The 22,170-nt window shown below is 35.2% G+C and overlaps 1 protein-coding gene across 4 annotated transcripts in view; it reads left to right on the top strand.

Moving 5' to 3' along the window:
* Window positions 1-22,170, top strand: part of LRBA (LPS responsive beige-like anchor protein) — a 370,944-nt gene that overhangs the window by 172,116 nt on the left and 176,658 nt on the right. For all 4 annotated transcript variants that reach the window (XM_081332066.1, XM_081332069.1, XM_081332068.1 and 1 more), the window contains one exon: window positions 14,476-14,600. In XM_081332066.1, coding sequence (XP_081188192.1) covers window positions 14,476-14,600 — 125 coding nt within the window. The remainder of the gene's footprint in view (window positions 1-14,475; window positions 14,601-22,170) is intronic.

A 22,170-nucleotide genomic window follows, 5' to 3' on the forward strand; every position in this document is an offset into this window, starting at 1 on the left:
CATAATGGCAACTACTGCAGTTAGTAAAGCAATATTGTCACATACCCACAACAGTGCATTCTGGACCAGTTGAAGCTGCTAAATGACCTTCAAAGGCTGTCATAGATAGAGCACATTATAGTAGTTCATCTGTGAAAAGACGAGGGTTTGAGTGACTGTCTGAAAGGTTTCCCAACCTAAGAAGCGGGGGACACTGGTGTACAGAATCTAGGCTACAGTTTCTGCCTGCTGTTTCAGGAATCCAATACTCCCGTTGGACACAAATTTTAAATGTGAAATGGCAACTTTATCCAAAATTAGAGAAGGAAAAGTCACCATATCTTGAGGTTTACTAATATCCACAGCCATTCAGTCTTTAAATGATTAAGTCAGAGCTGGTTTCACGTGTACAGGCTTTGGGTGCTTTGACAGGGTCTTGATAGCATCACTTGGCTGACTCATTATAAGAAATATATAATTGAGCATCATCGGCACATTGATGATATTGAATCCTGAACCAGTGGATAGGCCCAATCATTATTTTCACATAAATATTAAATAGGAGGGGGGAGAGAGTCGAAACCTATGGCACCTCACAAAGGAGGGGCTAAGAGAGGCCTCTCTTATACTCACCAGTCACACTGTCTGGGACTGGCCACAAAGAAAGGAAGATAACCATCACAGAATGGGTGCCCCCAGGTCTTAACCATCACAGCTAATTGGAAATATTGAAAGCTGCTGAAAGATCAAGGAGCCCAAGGGTGGATATGCCAGCACCATCCCAGTACTGCCAAGACCATCATCAAACACAATCAGTGATTTGTCCATACTAAAATAAGGCCTGAAACAGTTTCAATTATCCACTTTCCCAGATTATCTATTACTGCAGTCTGACCACTGTCTCAACAAAAAGCAAGGTTAGAAACAGGATGATAATTTCTCAGAATTGTTGGATCCAAGGATGGCCTCTTGAGGAAAGATGGAGTCCTTCAAGGCCAAAGGCACCCATTCTCCCAGAAAAGCTGACACTTTGTTTGAATCCTCATTCATTCTAGGTGACCAAGTGTCTACTTTTTTACTGGTTATTTTTGTTTCAGTTAATTTTTCACCCATTTGATCTTGACCTTGTTATTTCTTGTTGTACCAGCAGAGCCAGATACTTAGACATTTCCAAAAGGCCAGGAGAGTGGGCTGCTTTGCTTCTAGGGGGAGAATTTCCAAAGGGCAGGGGCAATGGCAGAAAAGGTTCTCTTCCTGTAACCCACTAGTCAAACTTCTTTAACTGATGTGGTCTGGAACATACCGTCTTTCCCTGACCAGACAGGCTGATGTAATGGTGTGAAGATGGTTCTGCAGGTAACTTGGCCCCAGGCAGTGTAGGGCTTTGAACTTTTAAAACTCTTAAACTTTCTCCATCTATTTTCCCGTATTTTGTAAAAGCGTATAAATTTATCTACTTGCTCTGTGTTTTTGCCATTTATATATACTTACAATCATTTGGTCAATTTTACTGTTAAACAACTACCTTGGTTTTTCATGCTTTCTGGCATTTGCTTTACATCATTAAGATTTTCAGCAAACAATATGATATTACCTATAGGCAAAAGTATAAGAGATGCACACCTTATGCATTAGATAAAAATTCATTAAATAAACAAGCAAAGATTATATAATATTGTCTTATTCCTTGCTCAGTTTTGAACCATTTACTAAGTGCTCCATCTTAATATGGATTTATTTTGATATATTCCATTTCCTTTGCAATCACACCTTGAAACAATTTATGACAAATATTAAAATGCAACAACAGTAAATAAAATAGAATAATTTATTCAAAAAGGGAAAGTAAAAAAACAACAATTATCAAACATTTATATAGGAAAGGCCTTGGTAAAAAGAATCAAACAAGCAACTAAAATTATAATGATATATGTAAAAGATATGTGCTTCACATGAGGAGCTTAGCAAAATGCAGGCATCTATCACAGAAGTTTGAGTCCTGAATAACTGTAAGTAATATGTTCTTGTTCCAGTTGGGAGACACAGAGCACAATCCTGTTAATCACCGATAACACAGACTGTCAAATTCCCATAACCAGGAATCACTTTCCACAGGTTTTTAAGGATTCAACCTCATTTTATTGGCTTAGCTATTATTTCACTGTGCTTTGATGATAATCCTGAAGATACTCATTTTCATAATTAATTGTTATTAAAAAGTAGCACTATCAGCATATTGGTGGTACTGTAATGAGCATCAAAGCCCTTGATGCTTTACATAGATTTTAAATAGCACTGGAAACAAAATACTGCCTTGTGGCATTGCTAAACTTTCAAATGCAGAGATAGCGTCACCAGTGTTGCCTCTGTGATTATCCTTGCAAATAGAAGATAGGAAAGCAACCAGTAATTCAGGGCAACTGCTCCCTTACAGAGATGGGCCAGGAGAATACATGCCTAAATGAACCCATACTTTCACCAGATGAGCGCATATAGAGAACAATCTTGAAGGTATCTCTATAGTAAAACTGAAAAAGGGTCCTTCAGATAGATTTATCTTAGGCATTTAAAGGGTTTTCAGTAGGGCTTAATTCAGTCATATGTTTGCAGCTATTGGGATTATGGATTGAATAATATGCTTTTAATTAACTTCAAATGTAAAGGCAGACCTTCAATTTTTTAGCAAAATTGAGAACACAAATAGCACGCTGATGAATATCTATGTACATATGTTTAAGTATATTTTTTTTCTTCTTAAGAAAATGTAACTTTTAAAGTTAGCTGTAACACGATGCTCAGGCACAAAATATTGTTAACTAATATACTTTGCAATATTGCTTTTAAATGTCTGCATGCATTTGGTCTTTGTATGTTTTGGACGGCTTATGTTACAGGTTAAAGAGAGAAGTATAAACCATCATTGTACTTCACATCATATTCATGTAACCTTAACACCTTACTGTGAACATTATAAATGACTGTTTCTCCTTTAGGAAAAGACGTTAAGAATGATGTATGAAATTATATGTACTTTGCATGTCCTGTTTGTAATGATAAAGGTCATATAGTATCATTTACATAATCTCCAGCCAGGAATCAAATCTTGCAATACCTCAGTATAACATATACATTATTTGAGGTTTAAAACTCATTATTCATGAAAGTTAATTTTACAGTGGGTGTAAATGATCTATCTTACGGCTGCTTTTCTGATCATTCTATAAAAATAATATAGCAAAAAATGCACAAATACTAGGAAAACCAGCAAAGAATGATGCATTTCCTTGACTCTCTGTGTACTCGATTGGATCTTGATTGATGGCAATCATTTATCTTTGTCAAAAAGGAAGAAAAAAATCAGACATTGAAATAAGAGTGCTATCAAACTTTCTACAATGGCAGGAAGATTCTATTAATGTGGCCTCAGAGTATTAACTGTCTCTGCTGGAAAATGATAAAGAATGTTAATTCTTTTCTTGATCATATGTAAGTGTAAAATGCATTATTGTGTCACTGCAGTAAGATTAAAAGTGGCATATTTCAAATTTATGATGTGCTAGTATCAAAAGTTAACATAAATTGGAAAAAAGTAGGAAAGAAAAAAGCTAAATGGAGTAAGTTTTCATGCTTCTGATTCCAATTTCTCAACAAAACAATAAATGTTCAACTACCAAAGTGTCGTAAAATCCTTAATGCTGCATTCCACTTGATATAGTAGCTTTGAAGCGACTTCAAAGACTATAGAGCAAGAACATAAAAAGATATAAAATAAACCTTTTTTAAGAAAGGTTTTAAAAGATCAGTATTTATCTTAAACATTTTAATTAACAAAACGGTGTAGAAAAAAAGTATTTTGTAATATGGCATATTTTAATGTCAAAAATGCATCATAATTTGAAGACATTTTCAGGAAGCGATGTGATCGCTAGAGTTAGAGAGGTTAACATCTCTCTATTTCATAACATGATATGGATTATTATCTATTGTATATCATTTTAGTTACCTAAATTTCTATAGTTAATAGAAACATAGGTAAAGCATATAGCTATTACAACTAAATGCATCCCATATTGGCAGCACTTTTTCCCCCTTTCAGATCTGCCTTGTCTTTGCAAATATACCACTACTGATATCAGGCAGGGTCAGTTTTCAGTGGACTATGGGGATTTTCCTCTTACATTTAATGAGATTTCAGTGAAACTGTTCAGAGCTTAACAGCTCTTTAAACAGTCACAGCTCTTATTATTTATCTTGCCCATCTTAGTTAAGTCTGGAGTGAAACAGAGATGTTAGTTTGCATTTGTTTTTCTTTTTGTCTTTTTTTCTACATGTTTCTTTGTTTGCTTCTTTTCTTGCGGTAGCTTCAATCTGCAACACTGAAGTGTAGTTGAGAAAAATACTTGTGGTTTATTATTTTTCTACGAGCCTGGACTGCTACTTTAATCATATTCCTGACTTCTTTTAAGATCCTTAAAATATCTGATCACTTTGTCCCAATGAATAAGCTACCATGTTCTATATAAGACCATGGAATCCTTTAGTGAGCATGAGAGCATTCACCAAATAAAAACATAATTTGTATATTTTCGTACAAAAATAAATATAGAAAAATAAATTGCAATGTGAAGCCAAAACTAACATCTTAACTACTTGGGTACAGTGAAAATTCCATTTCAGAACATCCATTTTATAATGGTATTGGCAGCATAAGAACTTATATGAGTGGTATTTGAGAAGACCTCCAAGCATTTCCCACTAGAGCAAGGTTTTCTTGTCATTGTTGTCACTGAGTGGGAACAATCCATTTTCTTACCTGAAGATAAGAGTGCATAGCCCCAGGAAACTTTCTGTATCTGCTAGAAAGAACTGACATTGTTATAGAATATTTTTGTACCCAATTTCTTTTATTCTATTGATTCTTACAATAGTTCTATACTTCACCTCTTAGCTATCTAATAAACAAACATATGTAAGCCAAGATTTACTCATAGTATGTGAGAACCACAAGAGTTGTGTTTCTTCCTGCTGTTTCTAGCAGTCTCTGCCAGTCTGAATGCTCAAAAAATGTGTGGACTTTAATAGCCAGAATTCTAAGCAACAGTCATGCCGGTGTGGCAGTTTTGGGAGCTGATACACACCTTGATGCAGCATCCAGCCTGGGAATTCTTCTGTCTAAATGTAGCCTTAGAAAATTGGAAATAGAATGCAGCTTGTCTGACATAATTTCCTCTGATGGCAAGAGTGGGGAGTTCATCACATAAACCACTTTAATGGCACAAATTGGATAGAATACAGAACTAATGAAGGTAATATGTCCTGTGAGTTTTGTAGAGATGTAGCATGCACAAATTGAACCATTCCATGTACTTCTATAGAATGGAAAATTAGTTTCAGGCAAATGTAATTTTTTAAAACATAGATGTTCACACTTTGGGCAAAATTAAACAATAGGCATTTTGTAAGGTGTGAACTGCTATCTAATTTTAGAGTAGAATAAAAACATCAGTAGTGAGGAGCATTTAAGGAGGGTAGGTTTTGTCTAGTATTCTGATATGGGAAAATGTGTTCATTCCAAAAGCTAGGGCTAGAATGGGATGTTGAAAAAAGAATTTGCCTAAATTTGCATAAATTGTCTGAGCTGATTTGCTAAGCAGACTATTTACTGAAATAAAGTTCTAAATTAGATCTTGTCCATCACATCCTATATCCTCTAAATGTCACTTGGTAAAATTGAGAGTGTTGTATGCCAAATTAGAAAAAAGGTTGGTCAGTTAATTTCATTTATAATAAAATATAACATTCCTTTTAGACATAGAACATTTGTACTGTTCAGAAATAATACAGAAATAATACAATAATAATTGTACTGTTCAGAAATAATACAGTCCATGAATAACTTGACTGCAATTTTCTAAACAAGTGGTCTACAAATAATAAATAATAATAAACCTTTATTGTCAAAGTACAACATGTGTACATTGAGATTAGCTGAGCCTCCCCCCGTGCTCCCACCCCCCAACACACAGTGACAACAAACCCTCCATCCTACCACACCATGTGAACCAACTATACCACACACCGGCCTCCCAAGTCAATTCTGCATAAATTCACAGAGATTATATCCCATTCAAAAGCCTAACAGCCCATGGATAAAAGCTGTTTTTCAGCCTGTTGGTATGGCTGGCTATACTCCTATATCTCCTACCCAATGGTAGGAGAGTAAAGAGATACCGTCCAGGGTGTGAGTCATCCCTGAGAATTTTCCTCACTCTTCCAAGGCAGCGAGCCCTGGCGATGTCATCCAGTGGTGTCAGGGGACAGCCCACAATGTCTTGTGCTGTGCTCACTACCCTCTGTAATACTTTCCTGTCCGCGGCTGTTAGACCAGCATACCAAACCACAATACCATACGAGAGGACGCTCTCTATAGTAGACCAGTAAAAGAGGGTCATAAGCCGTTGTTCTACGTTCTTCCGCAAGACCCTAAGAAAGTGAAGCCTCTGTTGGGCCTTTCTAGCCACCTGGGTTGTGTTAACTTTCCAGGTCAGATCTTCACAGAGGTAGACTCCCAGAAATTGAAAGTAGGAAACTCTCTCCACACAGTCCTCCCCGATGTAAAGTGGGGCAGGTTCCTCCTTTTTTCTCCGGAAGTCTAACACCATCTCTTTCGTCTTGCTGATGTTTAGGTGTAAGTTGTTGTTACTACACCATATGGATAGTTTTTGTACCTCCGCCCTGTATGCTGTCTCATCCCCACCTGTAATAAGACCCACCACAGTTGTATCATCTGCGAACTTGATTATCGCAGTGGATGGGTCAGATGATACACAAGATTGAATTGACAAAAGGGACTGTGTGCTGTTTGACTAATATAGCTGAAAATATAAATTACATCTCTGCTTCCAAATCAGAATTGTGTGATTGTGTACACAAACAATTATATGTTTTGAAAGAGCTTTGAAATCTCAAAACGGTGTTGCATTTCCTTTCCACTCAAAGTTTAAAAGCCAATCTCATGATCACTCCAAAAACATGACTAGCTGACAGTAACTCACTACTCTATTAGACTTGGCTTTTGCGACGTGCTCTATGTGACTTTAAAGATCACATGGAACTACAGTGGGGAACTGCCAGGTATGGTGAACTGAAGACACAGAGCCAACAACCAGGGCAAAGACCAAGAAACCAGTGAGTAAATCAGTTCCTTAGAACCTCTTCTGATAAGGACAGGGTAGGAAATCACCCACATGTTCTTTTCATAGTTTCTGTTCACAAAGAGGCAATAGGACTGTGGTTTTCCATGGGCTTAGGTGCCAGGAAATGACAGGAACAGTCATGTTGCTTGCAACCATAGCAGAGCCTTTAAAATTTCATTACGTTTACAAACCACACCTTGTAATCACTTTTGGAAATTGATTATTAGCCATCTTAAAGCTATTGGCTTTCAGCTAAATAGCTTTTAGCTATTAAGTTTGAAAACTCTTCATCAGCTAAGTTTATCTTCACTTCTGAAGAAAAGAAAAATTAATTATAAGAACTTAAAATTTTTGAAATAAAGTGCTAAATAGCATTTTGATCTAAGAAAGTTATACATTATAAGATCAGAAATATTAAAGAAAATCTTGGAAGAATGGAGCCAGAAATATTACCTGCAATATTGTCAGTAGTGATGTCTATGTATATAGATAGACTGTGTTTAAAGGATCTTAATGAAAGGACAGATGTAGAATAAATTTTATCTGACAAGCTAAAGTACCGAAAGTAGAACCACAAATGACAAGAGAATGATTTGGAAAAAGACGCTTTGGTGGCTATTCAAAAGTAACAGGCTGAAGTTTTAAAAATTAAAAGGGAAATACAAATAATAAGCCAAAATAATGACCTGGAAAATGTTTTCTTATTAGATCTATAAAAGAAGCTTTGTTTAAGCATTGGGGGGAAAAATCTGTGCAATACGATAATGAAGAATTGAAACAAAATCCTATAACACCATTAGATTGAATTGAAGATTATGTCTTTTAGAAATAAAAGGAAGTAATATAAAACTGGCTTATTTGATGAAATTAAAATTTGTTATTTTGTCCAAAATTCTAACAAACTTTTGTGGAGTTTTTGCTGCCTTGAGGATTGAAAGTTGATGTTTATGGATTTGCTTATAGATAGGCAATGGGAATATGGGATAAAGAGGTATCTGTTTAACTAATAGGTGGTAAAGAGTTATTAAATTGGTTTATACTTATTTTGAAGAAGGTTGGAAATCACTTTATATATTTCTTTTCTTTTTCCATATTCTTCCTTTTCTTTTTCTTTTTTTCCTACATTTTCTATTTTTTCATTCTCTTCCATGTTTAGTTTATATTAATTTTATGATCATAACCTTATTATCAAAATATTAATAAAAACTATATATAAAAAAGAAACTTCAGCAGATACAAAATGCAACAACCAATCTTCTAACTAGCACTAGATGCCATGAGCATATTACATCTGTGCTTTGGACCTTTCATTGGTTTCCAATACATTTCTGAGTGCAAGCCGTGGTGGAGAACCTATGGCACGTGTGCCATAGGTGGCATGCAGAGCCCTCTCTGTGGGCACACGCGGTCTAGTCCCAGTCCTAGGCCTTCAGCTGGGTTTTATAAAACCTTTTTGCTTTAGGCCTCCGCTGCCATATGGGGGGAAAAAAGGTTCAGTTTCAACTTCTTGCGGGGAAAAAAAGATCTCGCAAAGTTGGAATTGACTGATTGAACTTTTTAGTCCCACCCACTCTGCCATTTCCACCACAGCCACGCCCACCCAATAGGCCACACCCACCAAGCACCCGACGATACATAAGTGGGTTTTGGGTTGCAGTTTGGGCACTCAGTCTCTAAAAGGTTTGCCATCACTGCTATAAAGTATAGTTTATATACAGAAAAATAGGCTTTAACCTGTAAAGAGCTACACAGCTTGGCAGCAAGGTACTTTCAGGACCACCTCCTTCAAATAATCAAAATCTAATATGAACTGTGGAATTAGGGGAGGCTGAGGTGGAGAAGAAATAGTTTTCTATTTCAGCTCTATTTTCAAAAACAATGAACAACTTTTCAAAGGCAACTTGAGTTCCCACAAGACTGTGGTCATTTGGAATTTGATCAAAGCAGAGCTGTTTCATATAGATTTAATTAATTCATTAATATAATACCATCAAAAAGTTAATTTAATATGCCTGCTATTGGGATGGTATTTACATTTAAATTAACTATAAGATTTTTCATAGTTTCACTTTTTTAGTAGTAGTAGTAGTAGCAGCAGCAGCAGCAGCAGCAGCAATTGTTATTTTTGTCCTGTTTTCTGCTTTAGGCCACTGAGGCAATTAATTGTTTATAAATAGCCAAACAATAAATTAATTAAAATAACTAAAATCATTCATTAAAATTTTTAATTATCAAATAAAAGTTTGGCCAAAGAGATATAGTGTATCTGTAGATATTTTCTAAATATCAAGACACTGCAAATGTCATAAATATGAAACAGTTGCCAAGCATCTGTATTTTGATCACATAACCATGGGAATGTTGCAATGGTCCTAAATGTGAAAAATGGAAAGTTGAGGGCTACTTATACATTCTAGTTTCAGATGATGTAAAGCTAGGAAAAATGGTTGATAATCACATCAAATTCTGTTGTAATCATTTAAACATATTTAAAAAGCAATCATAAGCACAATTTATAAGGGACGCGGTGGCTCAGTGGGTTAGGACGCTGAACTTGTCGATCGGAAGGTCGGCAGTTTGGCGGGTCGAATCCCGAGTGCCGCGTAACAGAGTGAGCGCCTGTTACTCGTCCCAGCTTCTGCCCACCTAGCAGTTTGAAAGCACGTCAAAATGCAAGTAGAAAAATAGGGACCACTACGGTGGGAAGGTAACAGCGTTCCGTGCGCCTTTGGCGTCTAGTCATGCCGGCCACATGACCACGGAGACGTCCTCGGACAAGCGCTGGCTCTTCGGCTATGAAACGGAGATGAGCACCGACCCCTAGAGTTGGAAACGACTAGCACGCATGTGCGGGGGAACCTTTACCTTTACCTTTAAGCACAATTTCATGAAGCAACATCCGTTCATTTAGGAATGGAATGGAGTGAGATTATTATATAATACACACACATACACATACACAGAGACTGAGGCAATGGCTAAAATCTTGTAAAGTTTTTACTTTTATTATTTATTATTTATTTTTGGGACTTATATGCTGCCCTATGTCCCGAAGGACTCAGGGTGGCTAACAACAATAAAAACAACAATACAAAAGTTAAAAGAAATTAAATAAACAGCCCCAATAAATAAGTTAAACTAAACAATTAAAAATTAAAAAAACAGTCCAGGTCAGCCTGATGAAAAAGGAAAGTTTTAAGGCTGCGGCAAAAGGACCGGAGATCCGGGGCCATCCGGAGCTCAAGGGGGAGTTGGTTCCACAGGGCTGGTGCTCCGACAGAGAAGGCCCTCCCCTTGGGGGTCGCCAGCCGACATTGTCTAGCCGACGGCACCCTGAGGAGGCCCTCTCTGTGTGAGCGCACTGGGCGATGGGAAGTCGTTCCTGGCAGCAGACGGTCCTGCAAATATCCCGGGCCTAGGCCATGTAGGGCTTTAAAGGTAAGTACCAGCACCTTAAGTCTTTTAGCAGACAAATTAGTAAGTTGACATTTAAGCAGAATATTTAGGAGTTTAATACAGGAACTGGCAATTCCATTGCTAAGTGCTATGATCATTAAGTAGAAAATCATGTATCCATGATTTTATGATGGCATTTCTCAATCAGTTGTTAAATGAGACACCACATGATTGCAACTTGTGATTTTAGTTCTGCATTCTCCATTAACTCTGCTTGTCAGAAGCCAGTTGTGAAAAACACAAATGGTGACTTTGGGATGTTGCAGTGGTTGTAAATGAGCACCAGTTCTGAAATGTCATATGGTAGTTCTAAACTGTTAGCTCTGAGTTTTTTAATGACTTGATTTTAGTAATTCCTCTTGTCTAAATGCCCTTACCTCTGTATTCAAGGGGACAGTTCCATCCACCCATTTTTGCTTCAACAGCTTGCCATTTTAGGTACTCAGTTCTATGAGCACCTGCAATTCTTTTTTTTAACCAATGCTGAAAATTAAAGTCATGTAGCTGGAAAGGGTGCATAACCTGAAATTACTGTTGGATAGAAGTATCTGAGGATACCATTCCTAGAGGAAGGGAAATATATTCATGAGAAGGATTTATCTTCAGTTTCCTGGCTCTCTGTGCAGTGCATTTCTAAAGGACCATCACTGGCATAACCCCACATAACAATATTACTCTAACATGTATGCTTATTAATGACACTTATTTTATTGTCTTTAAACAAAGCTAAGGATAATACATAGATAACATTATTACATGCTCATCACAAGTGTATTTGTTTTGAGGATAATTGATAGTTTCAATTTCTAGACGTGTCAGTCAGGCACTTTCCTCGATGGTATAAAACTCACATTCATGACCAGGCATAAGCAAACATTTTACCTGCATGATGTATTTAACCTCCAGCCCAGGAAACAAGAGATGTTTTTCTTTGAACAGGCATCTTGTGAAATGAGCTCCAGACTAGTCTCCTGTTTTCATTACAGCATGTGGTTTATTAAGGCTACTGGTCTGAACTTTCAGTTTTGCAGAATTGCCTTTCGCATATATAAGTTTTAGTTTGCTTTTTAAATTAATCCTGCAATAGGGATTGTTGCATTGCACTAATTCATTTTAGGAATATCATTCCATGAAATATTAGTTTTGTCTTGGTCACTGGTTATTCCTCTAAAATCTTAGATTACTTCTTGAGCATTTTTATGCCTCAAAATAAAAGATGTTCTACACTTTTTGTGTAGAGGAAAATAGCATTTTGTTATTTTTGCTTATAAATACTTTTCCTTTTTTGTAAAATTGTAGCCATGGTCCTTTCCTTTCTGCTGATAAGAAAAACCAGTTCCACAAGAAACTGGTAATGTGGTGCTGTGCCAAACAGAGGTGCTGCTGATAATTTCTAACCAGTATGAAAATGCTAGAATTTCGTAAACATAGGAACGGAACAAATAAAAATGTAATGATAAGTAATTACATTGGTTTATTTGTCCAACATGAGATTTCCTGTTTGCTTATATATTTAGTCATGATAATTTTGGGGTGGTTATCTTGGGAATGTTTCTCATTGCCCCTCCTCTCTGAGAAAATAACTTTTTAATTGCACTGTTTACCTGACTCCCTATACCAGGCATATCAAACTGCCGGCCTACAGGTCGGATGCGTCATGCCGAAACCGCGCCCACCCCATTGCCAGCAATGAGGAAAAATTCGTAAGACGTCGTGCGACGTCACCTGATGTCACGAGTTTGGCATGCCTGCCCTATACTGTGTATTTGGGGTGTCAGAATCTCTATTCTTATTTCTATGTCTAGAAATATCTCATCTACAGTATATCTATACTTTTGTAGTGCCTTTTATATATTTCCAGTTCCTTTAATATGCTATTTTGTGATTATATGTAATTTTTGTAATTTTAACTCTCCTAAAGCATAAATTAATTTCATTAAGAGTAGAAAAAGCTGACTGCTTGACCTTAATAATTTAACATGTTTGAGCAATATTGTAGTACAGTGTATTATTTGTGCTGATTGCCATACTGATTAATAGACTCCATTATATAATTCCCCAGAAGATGAGGAACAATTTGTGATTTCAGACTCCTATCTGAGTTGATATTTGATAATAATTTTAACAGATAAGTGAAGAAAGGCAGAATGATGAAGTATCCATCCAGGTTTCATGACTATCAAATACATGCACACAGAGGCAGTAGTAATCTCCCTTTTTTCATAGTTGCTGTGGCAAATTTTAAATTATTAATCACAGTCTGAAAAAATGTAGCTTTTTAATGCATATTCCTGCCCTTAATAAATCCTACAAAATAAGTTACAAACTAGTCTTGAAGATTTTGTTTTAAATTTCTGAAATAAATATATTATAGATGTATGTATGTATGTGTTTCATTTACCACCAATGCAGATAATTTACAGAGTAACGAGAATTACTATCAGGAAAAAGTAAATAAGATTTTTTTTAAAATTAATATTGTGTTGCATGAATATTAGGTTTCATAGCATGGACTTTCAACATTTAGGCTTACAAGAGCAGAAGTTTGTAAATTTTCATTTACTGTCAAAAAATAAACATATTTCTGGAGATTAAATAAGAAGATCAATGGTATTGTGAGTCTGTATTCATTTACAATCAGTAAATTAATCAGAGCTATTTATTTTTCAAAGACATATGTGCAATGATTACTACCTCATGAAATGATAATATAGAAAGTAATTTTTGCTTACATTCTTACAGTAGCTATTTCTTTATAAATAATATTTGTAATGGGGAATGTAGATGTTGGCAGTATATCTCAGTGTTATTCTGCAGGCTTTTATTATTTTACATATTTATTTGTATCTTAGATATGAATACATACTTGAATTGCCATTTTTAATGGATAATGTACAGTTTTATAGCACACTTTTTCATGATAGGAATTGGCATTTATATATGCCCATATTAAAAAGATCTATGCATATTTGAATAATACAATACGGAAAATAACAAATGTTGTAGAACCTTTTTATAAATGTAAATTTTAAGATGTATTCTTTCAGTATTCTCACCATAACATGAAGTTCTTAATTAAATGCAAAAATCTAGCTACATAAAAACAGAAACCAAATCTGATTTGCTTGAGAATAAACTGTTATTTCACTCTCCTGGAATAGTTTATTTAAAAGCAGGAAAAGGAAACAAAAAAGGATTATTTTTTTTACATTCTATGCCTCAGGGGCTAAAAGTAATGAATATTTTAAAAGATTATTTTAATTAAATTCCTGCAGATCTAAATAGAGTAATATTTTATTATCACATACATAATCATGTAACAGAAGTATTCATTAAAGTTAACACTTTCCCAGCCAAGAACTCATGATAAGATTTAGTGACCTTGTACAAAAAGGCACAAATTAGGAAGAAAAATGAAGGGGGACAGACTTTGATTAATATAGGTAATGCTATACCATATTTATAATAGCTTTTCCCTATTCTGGTTTATAAATGCAGTCACTGAGAAAGGTGCCCTGCTGAGGCTGAAATGAGGCTGAAATCGGAGCACATGCCACTAGAGTGTGGGGAAAGTGATCACACTGTCAGCAATTCATTTCAAAATGATGTATTTAGTGCTCATTTCACCTTCTAAGAAAGAAAGGAAAAGGAGTTTCTCAGACTGGAAGGTGATACTGTTATTTTCAAGGACATATCTAACTTAAAGATTGTAGAAAGGGTTTAGGGTGCTGTTTTTAAAAAAGGAAAAGGAAAAGAGCAAACAAGGAAAGCTTTATGCAGAAATTCAGTGCTACCATGCTGTTTGGTAATTGCTAACATATGTGGCTTCTCTATTTCATTGTAGTCGTCCTCGTGAGTTCTGGCGCCTTGACTACTGGGAAGATGACTTGCGGCGCCGGCGACGATTTGTGCGTAACCCCCTTGGATCGACACATCCTGAAGCGACCTTAAAAGCTGCCATAGACCACGGTCAGTGTAAAATCTACTCACTGTCAATAGCTTCAGGTCTCTATGGCAATGGAGATAGAGAACTTGATTGCTCTAAGTCAGTATGAACTGTCACATTTGAAGTTCTCTTCTTTGCATTTCAGACCTGAGGATTTCAAGACCTAATTAGTCATTATCTCTTAGCAGCATCTGCCCTGGAAAAATCCTTTAGGTAGCGGGTTGAGTATGCCAGAGATTTGAGACAAAGGTTTAAGATTCTCTTATCCCTTAAGGTTTAATAAGGTTTTGTGACAATTTTTTTTGTATTTTTGAAGTTGCAGCAATATAAACATGACATATTTTTCTGTGAGAAATCTCCACTGATTATTTTAATTAACTGAGTCAAATGATATTCACAGGAGCTCTGTTTTAATTTTTCTGCATTATAAAAGCCAGAGTAAAAGCTATTCTCAAAATATGAGAAGTAAATTACAGAAAAATAGATAGCTACCTAGATAAGATAGATGGCAGGTAAGTAGACAGAACAACAAACAACATGGGCCAAGGATCTTAACCTCTTGTACTTATTGTTAAAGTGTCATTTCTGAAAGAAAATGTCTCCAATATGTTAGAAGCTATAATGCCAAACGTGATAGAAGTAAATAGAGAAGAATCATTAGTACAATCTTAACCTATAATAGTATTGATCATCTCATATTTTGCTAAAGGAGGTGAAAAATCAGATATAGCATCAATTGGGCCCTTTCTGCTTTGGGATTGATACATACATATACACAGATTTCAAGAGTGTAAATTGTCCTTGATAGTTATATTTAGTAAAGTTTGATGCTATCATTCGCATTATTTTTCAGAATGCAGTAATGAAGTAGAGCATTAGTTTATTTTTTGTTTATTTATCAGAATATTCTGATAAGAATTCAGTGGTTATATTTTTATTTTGTATATATATTTTATTAAGTTTTAAATTATGATGCATTACTGTAATAACAGAGATCTAACTAAATGAAAGGTATTAAGATGTTCTAAACCATATAGCAGTTTGTGCTTAATTTTAAACCTAATATTTAACTACTAATTGTGTAATAACACACGGTGAATACTCTAGCAGTATCATTTGTGGTAAATACATTTTTCAGTTTGTGTGTGTGTGTGTGTGTGTGTGTGTATGCAGAGCAGTGGTTTTAGTATTACAGAACTGTAATAGGCTGTATGATATGCATTTTTCACTGTAATGATTGTGAAAAAGTCAAGCAAATACAAAAATGAAAATACATTTACATAACTAATTATATAGGTGATTGCATTAAATGTTATTTGCAAAGGCTTTTGTGCTACACTACTGTCTTCTCAAATACCATACTCACAATTAATACAGTTTTTTGAGTTTAAGAAAATAAAGAATACTGTTAATTCAGATATTTTTAAATCCAATTCTACTTCAGTCCTATACTTGCAAGTAGAATATAGCAAACTATTGAAATAAACCTGATTTATTGAATTAATGTGTATACAATAGAAGCATTGGTCTATTGTTTCTAGACTATATGCACTTATGTCACAACAGACATTAATGCCAAAAAGGCATACTTTCTAAGATGGTTTGACTTGTTATTGCAGACAACACCTGATGGAATTAATAATTATTGTGTAGTTTTAGATAGGTTAGGTTTGTGAAAATATATTAACTAATTAATTGGTAAAACATTCCAACCCTTTTAAAAGTAAAACCTCTCTGTCTCTATATTCAGTATACACACATATACTCACATACTTAAGCATCACATACTTGCTCAAAGTAAAAGTGCCTTAAAATTGATTCACAAAACAATTTCTGTGTTTTGTATCCGCAACTGAACAGGTATCAGGTGATTGTGCATGAATATGTTTTTTCAGCTGTTTCCATTACTGTGCTGTTCAAGACCCTTCTATAACACAAATTAAGGCTGTGGATTGCTTCACCTTCAGAGAGAAAAAGGTGCTTTGGAGCGTGCAGAGATTCAAATGAAACAGCTGCCTCCTGTTCCTTAAATCAAATGCATCTTTTCTTAGGATTGTGTGGCTGCCTACTACTATTCCACAACTGGCAAAAGGCACAGCTGAATACTGGACAGATACTCTGCTTATGCCCTCCACATGCTTGAACCACTTTTTTTTTTGCTTTTGCCACTGAAGCAATGTATAGTCTTAATTCAGTCTAATGCTTACTAATGAAAATAGTTTGGATAGCAAAACTAAATAGGAAATAGAAAGGAAACTGAAATGAACACCTAGTCTTTGTAAATTGTATTTAAGCTAGTATATAAGCATACATTAACTTCAGGATGGCAGGTATATTTGGCCTTTGAATGGCATGGCAGAGGTGACACATAAAAAGGAAACCAAGGCAAAGGCTAAATTAATTTAAATGTATAGTTAACAAAGTTCTACATGAATTAGAATTTTGTAAGAAGCATCAAATCTTTTTACCCTTCAGTATATCACAAGTTCTCAGTGAAATTATTATTTTGTTCTATGGTTTCTTTAATTGCAGAATATTCTGTTTTAAGGTCTACAGTCTTCTACAATTCCTTTTGGTCAAAGCAATTGTATTCAGGCTTGCTTATTTTCCACAGTGCAGTTTATTGCTTTAATTCTAAATACATCAGCTATAGTAATTGTGGATTGTATATGCTTTATACATGACTTCTGGAAGAAATATTCTCTTTGTTATATTCATAAATTTATTTTTCACAACCATTGTAATGCTTGTTAATTTCTGCTGTCTTTTAGATGTTCAGTTTGTTTGTTTTTTAAAAAAAGATTAACGAAAATAAGTTGTAATTGCAAGCCTGTGCAATAGAAGATTTGCTAGGTTCCTCCCTTCAGGAATGCAGTTTATTAAATATTGTTGTTGGAAGAAGTGGAAGAGGTACAGAAACAATCAGACTTAGTAGACTAAGGCCAGAGAGCAAAAATCATGTCCTTCTTTAGCCTCACTTCTGTATTCCACTAGCCATCTCTTCAAGGAATTGACTTGATTTGAAGGAGAGCCTCTGGTATAGAGGTGGCAGAGTAAATACCTTAAGACTAATGTTCTCTGTTCAGACAATCAATATCAATGCAATGACTATTCTCTGGGCTACTTTCTACTTAAAAACATTTTTTAAAAAAATTCTGACAATTTAATTGCCCTTCCCAAGCACACATTAACTTGCCTCTGAAAAAGGACTGTAGGAGATTTTTCAAAGAGTGAAGTTCCAAATGGCTATTTGTAAAGGGCTTTATTTATGTCTTGAATAGAGATTGCTTTCCATTGGACCTGTTTTAAACTCAGTTGTTGGAATTGCTCCTATCATTAAAAAACACTTATATAAAATGTATCCTTTGTGAACAGATACATTTTAATTAATCTTCAGAAATGTTCCTCACAAACAGATGTAATAAATTATTTACACTGAATCTCTTATCTTCCATTTTAAATGGCTTTTTCATATGGGTTATAAAGACTTTACTGGGTATAATGAGTAATCCTACCTTTATTATTTCTTAGGAAGCATATTCTTTTCATGGATGAATAAAAACAAAAAATCATATTTTAGTCATCAACTTTGAGAGTATTTTTAAAAGAATTTACAGAAAGCCTAAAGAAGTTTCAAATTTATTAAGAAATATTTATTTATTATTTGGATTTATATACCGCCCATTTCCCGAAGGACTCAGGGTGGTTTACAGGGCAATTAAAACAATACAATATACAAAGTTAAAATAGAATTAAATTAAATAGCCCCGGAAATTAAAAACCCAAACCCTCAGTCCAGGCTGGCAAGCTCGAATAGCCAGGTTTTTAGGTCCCGGCAAAATGAGCGAAGGTCGGGGACCATCTGGAGTTCCACAGGCAGCTGATTCCAGAGGGCAGGCGCGCCCACCGAGAATGCCCTCCCCCTGGGGGCCGCCAGCCGGCACTCCCTGACCGTCAGCACCCTGAGGAGGCCCTCCCTGTGGGAGCGCACAGGACGATGGGAAGTTGATGCTGGCAGCAGGTACTCCCAAAGATAATCCGGATATGCTAGAACAGCTTATAAATTAATTCATTAACATTAGAAATGAATTTATTAATATGAAATCTTAATATGTAATGTTTTTCAACTGTGTAAAATTAAAAAAGTTTTGTAAAACTAAGCATTACAACTTACATCTAGAAAAGGAGAAAAAAATGAGTTCACCAAAAACTAATCCATACCAGATTATCAAAAAACACTAAGTCAAGATAAGTATGTAGAAATTAATAGTTCAAATAATCCTCCTACTGTGACCTCATTTGATCTATTGGAGCAATTATTGAGATGGTCAATTATTCAGGGTACCAGCAGGACAACATATTTGGCAAAGTATAGAGGGATATTCAATCAGATATTGTGAATCCAAAAATTTTATGAAAGTTTTGATTTGGACCAATTTAAGAGCCATAAATTATTCTAACTTTATATTATTCAAAAGAATGAATAGCAGTATTTAAGCTACTCATATAAAACAAATTGCAAATATGAACTTGAGGCAACTTCATCCCACAATTTCATAGAAATTCAGCAAGATGATAGGTAAAAACAAATTCAATGTCGAGCATCATGTTTACAAACAATCAACGTTTGGCGGTGTATGTGTGTGTGTGTGTGTGTGTGTGTGTGTGTGCATCAGGGGAGGAAATTTAAAATACAGTTCTTGGCCTATTATATTTTTATGGAGGAGCTGCATTTGCATTCTGCCCAGTCAGAGTTTCTGGAATTTATCCTCAACTCATAGGTTTATGTAGAAAAGTTCCATTGTTAATGAGATGAGTTACCATCTCTGCTTTTCCATTTATGTGGGCACATTCAAAGCCTTGACCTTCAATCTTCCCTTGGAGAGATGAGTCACGGAGAGATGAGAGAGAAGAGATGAGGATAAAATATTGGCTAGCATCAGAAGACAGTGAAATACAGAAGAATCAAGAAGGTCAATACTCCTTTAAACTTAGTTTAATTCATAGACACAGAAACAACAACAATACTTATTTGCTTGTTTTGGTGGCACAATCTAATATTTCTCATTTTACAAAATAGTTGCCTTATTAATTGCTTTTAAATTATAATTATGAAGTGTTAAGTAGGAAATAATTTAATGTTCAAGTTCTTCCTCACTGTTTTAGAATGCTTAGCAGCACTGATGCCTCAAAAAGGTATTTGACATTAATAAAATTAAATGTTGAGCAAATTCACATGTTCTTCTCTGAGTAGCAATAAAAATTCAAACAGGATGATATGATAAATACTAAATATCAGGGCTGACTATTATGAATAGATGAATATATTCTTAGGAAAAAAAGTAAACAGACAAAAAAACCCATTTTTTGCAAGGAAATGACATTTCATGACTTCATCTTTGTTATTTGTTAATTATTTTATAATATTATATTAATAATGTTATTAAAGCTTTTAAAAGCTAATTTTATAAGCAGTGAGCTCAGGAGTCCACAAGTTCACTCTGGAATGAGCTTTGTTCAGCAGCTCCATAGGCAGAATCCCATGTAAGCAACTTAACTCTACTTCCCACCAGATGTCAGTCATGTGCTCATCTGTCACTATTTTCCTATCTTAACTGCCAGAATTAATTTCCACAATTATGTCAGCAGGTGAAAGAGCTGTCAGTCAGTGACCATTTTGGCCTATAAATCAGCTAGTCACCACTTTACTCTCTTGAGCTAACTTGCAGACTGAGATGTAAGGGTTCAAAACAATGCAATTATTAGTGTATTTCAGTAGAACTTCCAAAAGTTTATTCTCTCTCTCTCTCTCTCTCTCTCTCTCTCTCTCTCTCTCTCTCTCTCTCTCTCTCTCTCTCTCTCTCTCTCTCTCTCTCTCTCTCTCTCTCTCTCTCTCTCTCTCTCTCTCTCTCTCTCTCTCTCTCTCTCTCTCCCCCTCCTTCCTCTCCCATTTATATATAAAGCAGTTTCAAAGTATTGCTAGTAAAACGTTCAAACAAAACTGTCAGATAACAGAAATGATTGGCCAGCAATATGATTACGTCAACAGGATAGTTTGTTCTATAGAAAGCACATGGCATAACCTAAAAGAATAGCTGTGTAATCTCATGTCTTAATCACATAAACATTTATGTTTTCAAGTCTGCTGATTATGACCTGTGGTTTTAATTCCTTGGAGCACAAATTAGGACCTTGGTATGTGCTGTTAAATTGCAAATATTGTGGCTTAAAACCAGAGTTGCTTTTTGTTAAAGGAAGGACAGTTTCCTGGAACTTCTGTATTCCTCTTCATCATATTCTGCTCCTTAATCCCAGAATCAGAATTTCTTGGCATTAGTGCGTTTTAAAGGTATGGGTGAGAAATATTCACGAAAGTGAAGTTTTTTGTATTTGAGTTAGTTACTCAAAGCCATTAATTTTAAAAAATGTAATTGTAAGGTATTAGAAAAAGGCAGTCCTTCTGTTTAATTAAAGAATGATTTTTCACCTAATTTTCTTGAAGGCAAAGTTAATTTTGATGCATATTTGACTATTGAGGTGGCTTTGAATGTATTCTAATATGTTTACATACGCTGATTTATTAACTATCAGCCATACACCAAAACTGCATCAAAATTATGAAATAATTTTAAAAGAAAAGCAAGTAAACACAGTCCTTCATGACCAGTATATGTATCAGAGATCAAATTTATAGTACATAAATTACTAGTAAGGATTATTATGGCAAACACAATATACATAGTGTTTTATAAAAGAAATAAGGGCAAAACAGTCTGACTACATGATAAAATAAAGAAAAAGAATCCTAAAGTTATTTCATCATAGAGTATCTCTACCAGCTTCTGATGGCCATTGCTACATCTAAAAAAATTGCAACCATAATAGATGTTTCAATAAACTGGTTTCACAATATCTGATCTATAATTGCTGATTGAAATAGGTGGAAGAGGATGCTGACAAATGGTTCAGTAAGCTCAAGATATCAAGAATGATTATAATTTTTTTTCTATTTTATTTGTCTTCTGTTCAATTGTGTTGAATTCTCAAGAGACTGCCTGGACAAGTCCCTGCAGTTTTTGGGGGGAAGGTTTTTCAGGAGTGGTTTGTCATTGCTTCCTTCCTAGGGCAGAGAGAGACTGATTGGCTCAAGGTAACCCAGCTGGCTTTGGGCCCAAGGCGGGTTTATAGCTCACAGTCTCCCAGGTTCTAAATTGATGCATTAACTACTATACAAAACTGGTTCTGATTAATAATATAATACTTATTAACAAGAATGTTGTAGATTCAACTTCAATGCCTGAGAACATTCTGAAGGATAAGGTAAGGAATATTACTATATCTGTCTGTTGTCTTCATTGAAGTGACAGGTTGTCAGTTTGCGCCAGCACCAGGGCTTTTTTTGTCATAGAATGCTCAGAACGGAGTTCCGGCACCTTTTTTTGGATGGAACCTTGTAGGGTAGGCAAGGCAGGTTGTATGACATGTGTGAGTTCTGGCACCTTTTTCTTTTACAAAAAAAGCACTGGTCAGCACAAATGCTTTCTATGTGGAAAATAAAGGGTATTGTAAAAAAATATTCTGATATAGCTGAGA

Source organism: Vipera berus (assembly GCF_964194415.1).
Source record: "Vipera berus genome assembly, chromosome: 7".
Taxonomy (NCBI): Eukaryota; Metazoa; Chordata; class Lepidosauria; order Squamata; family Viperidae; genus Vipera; species Vipera berus.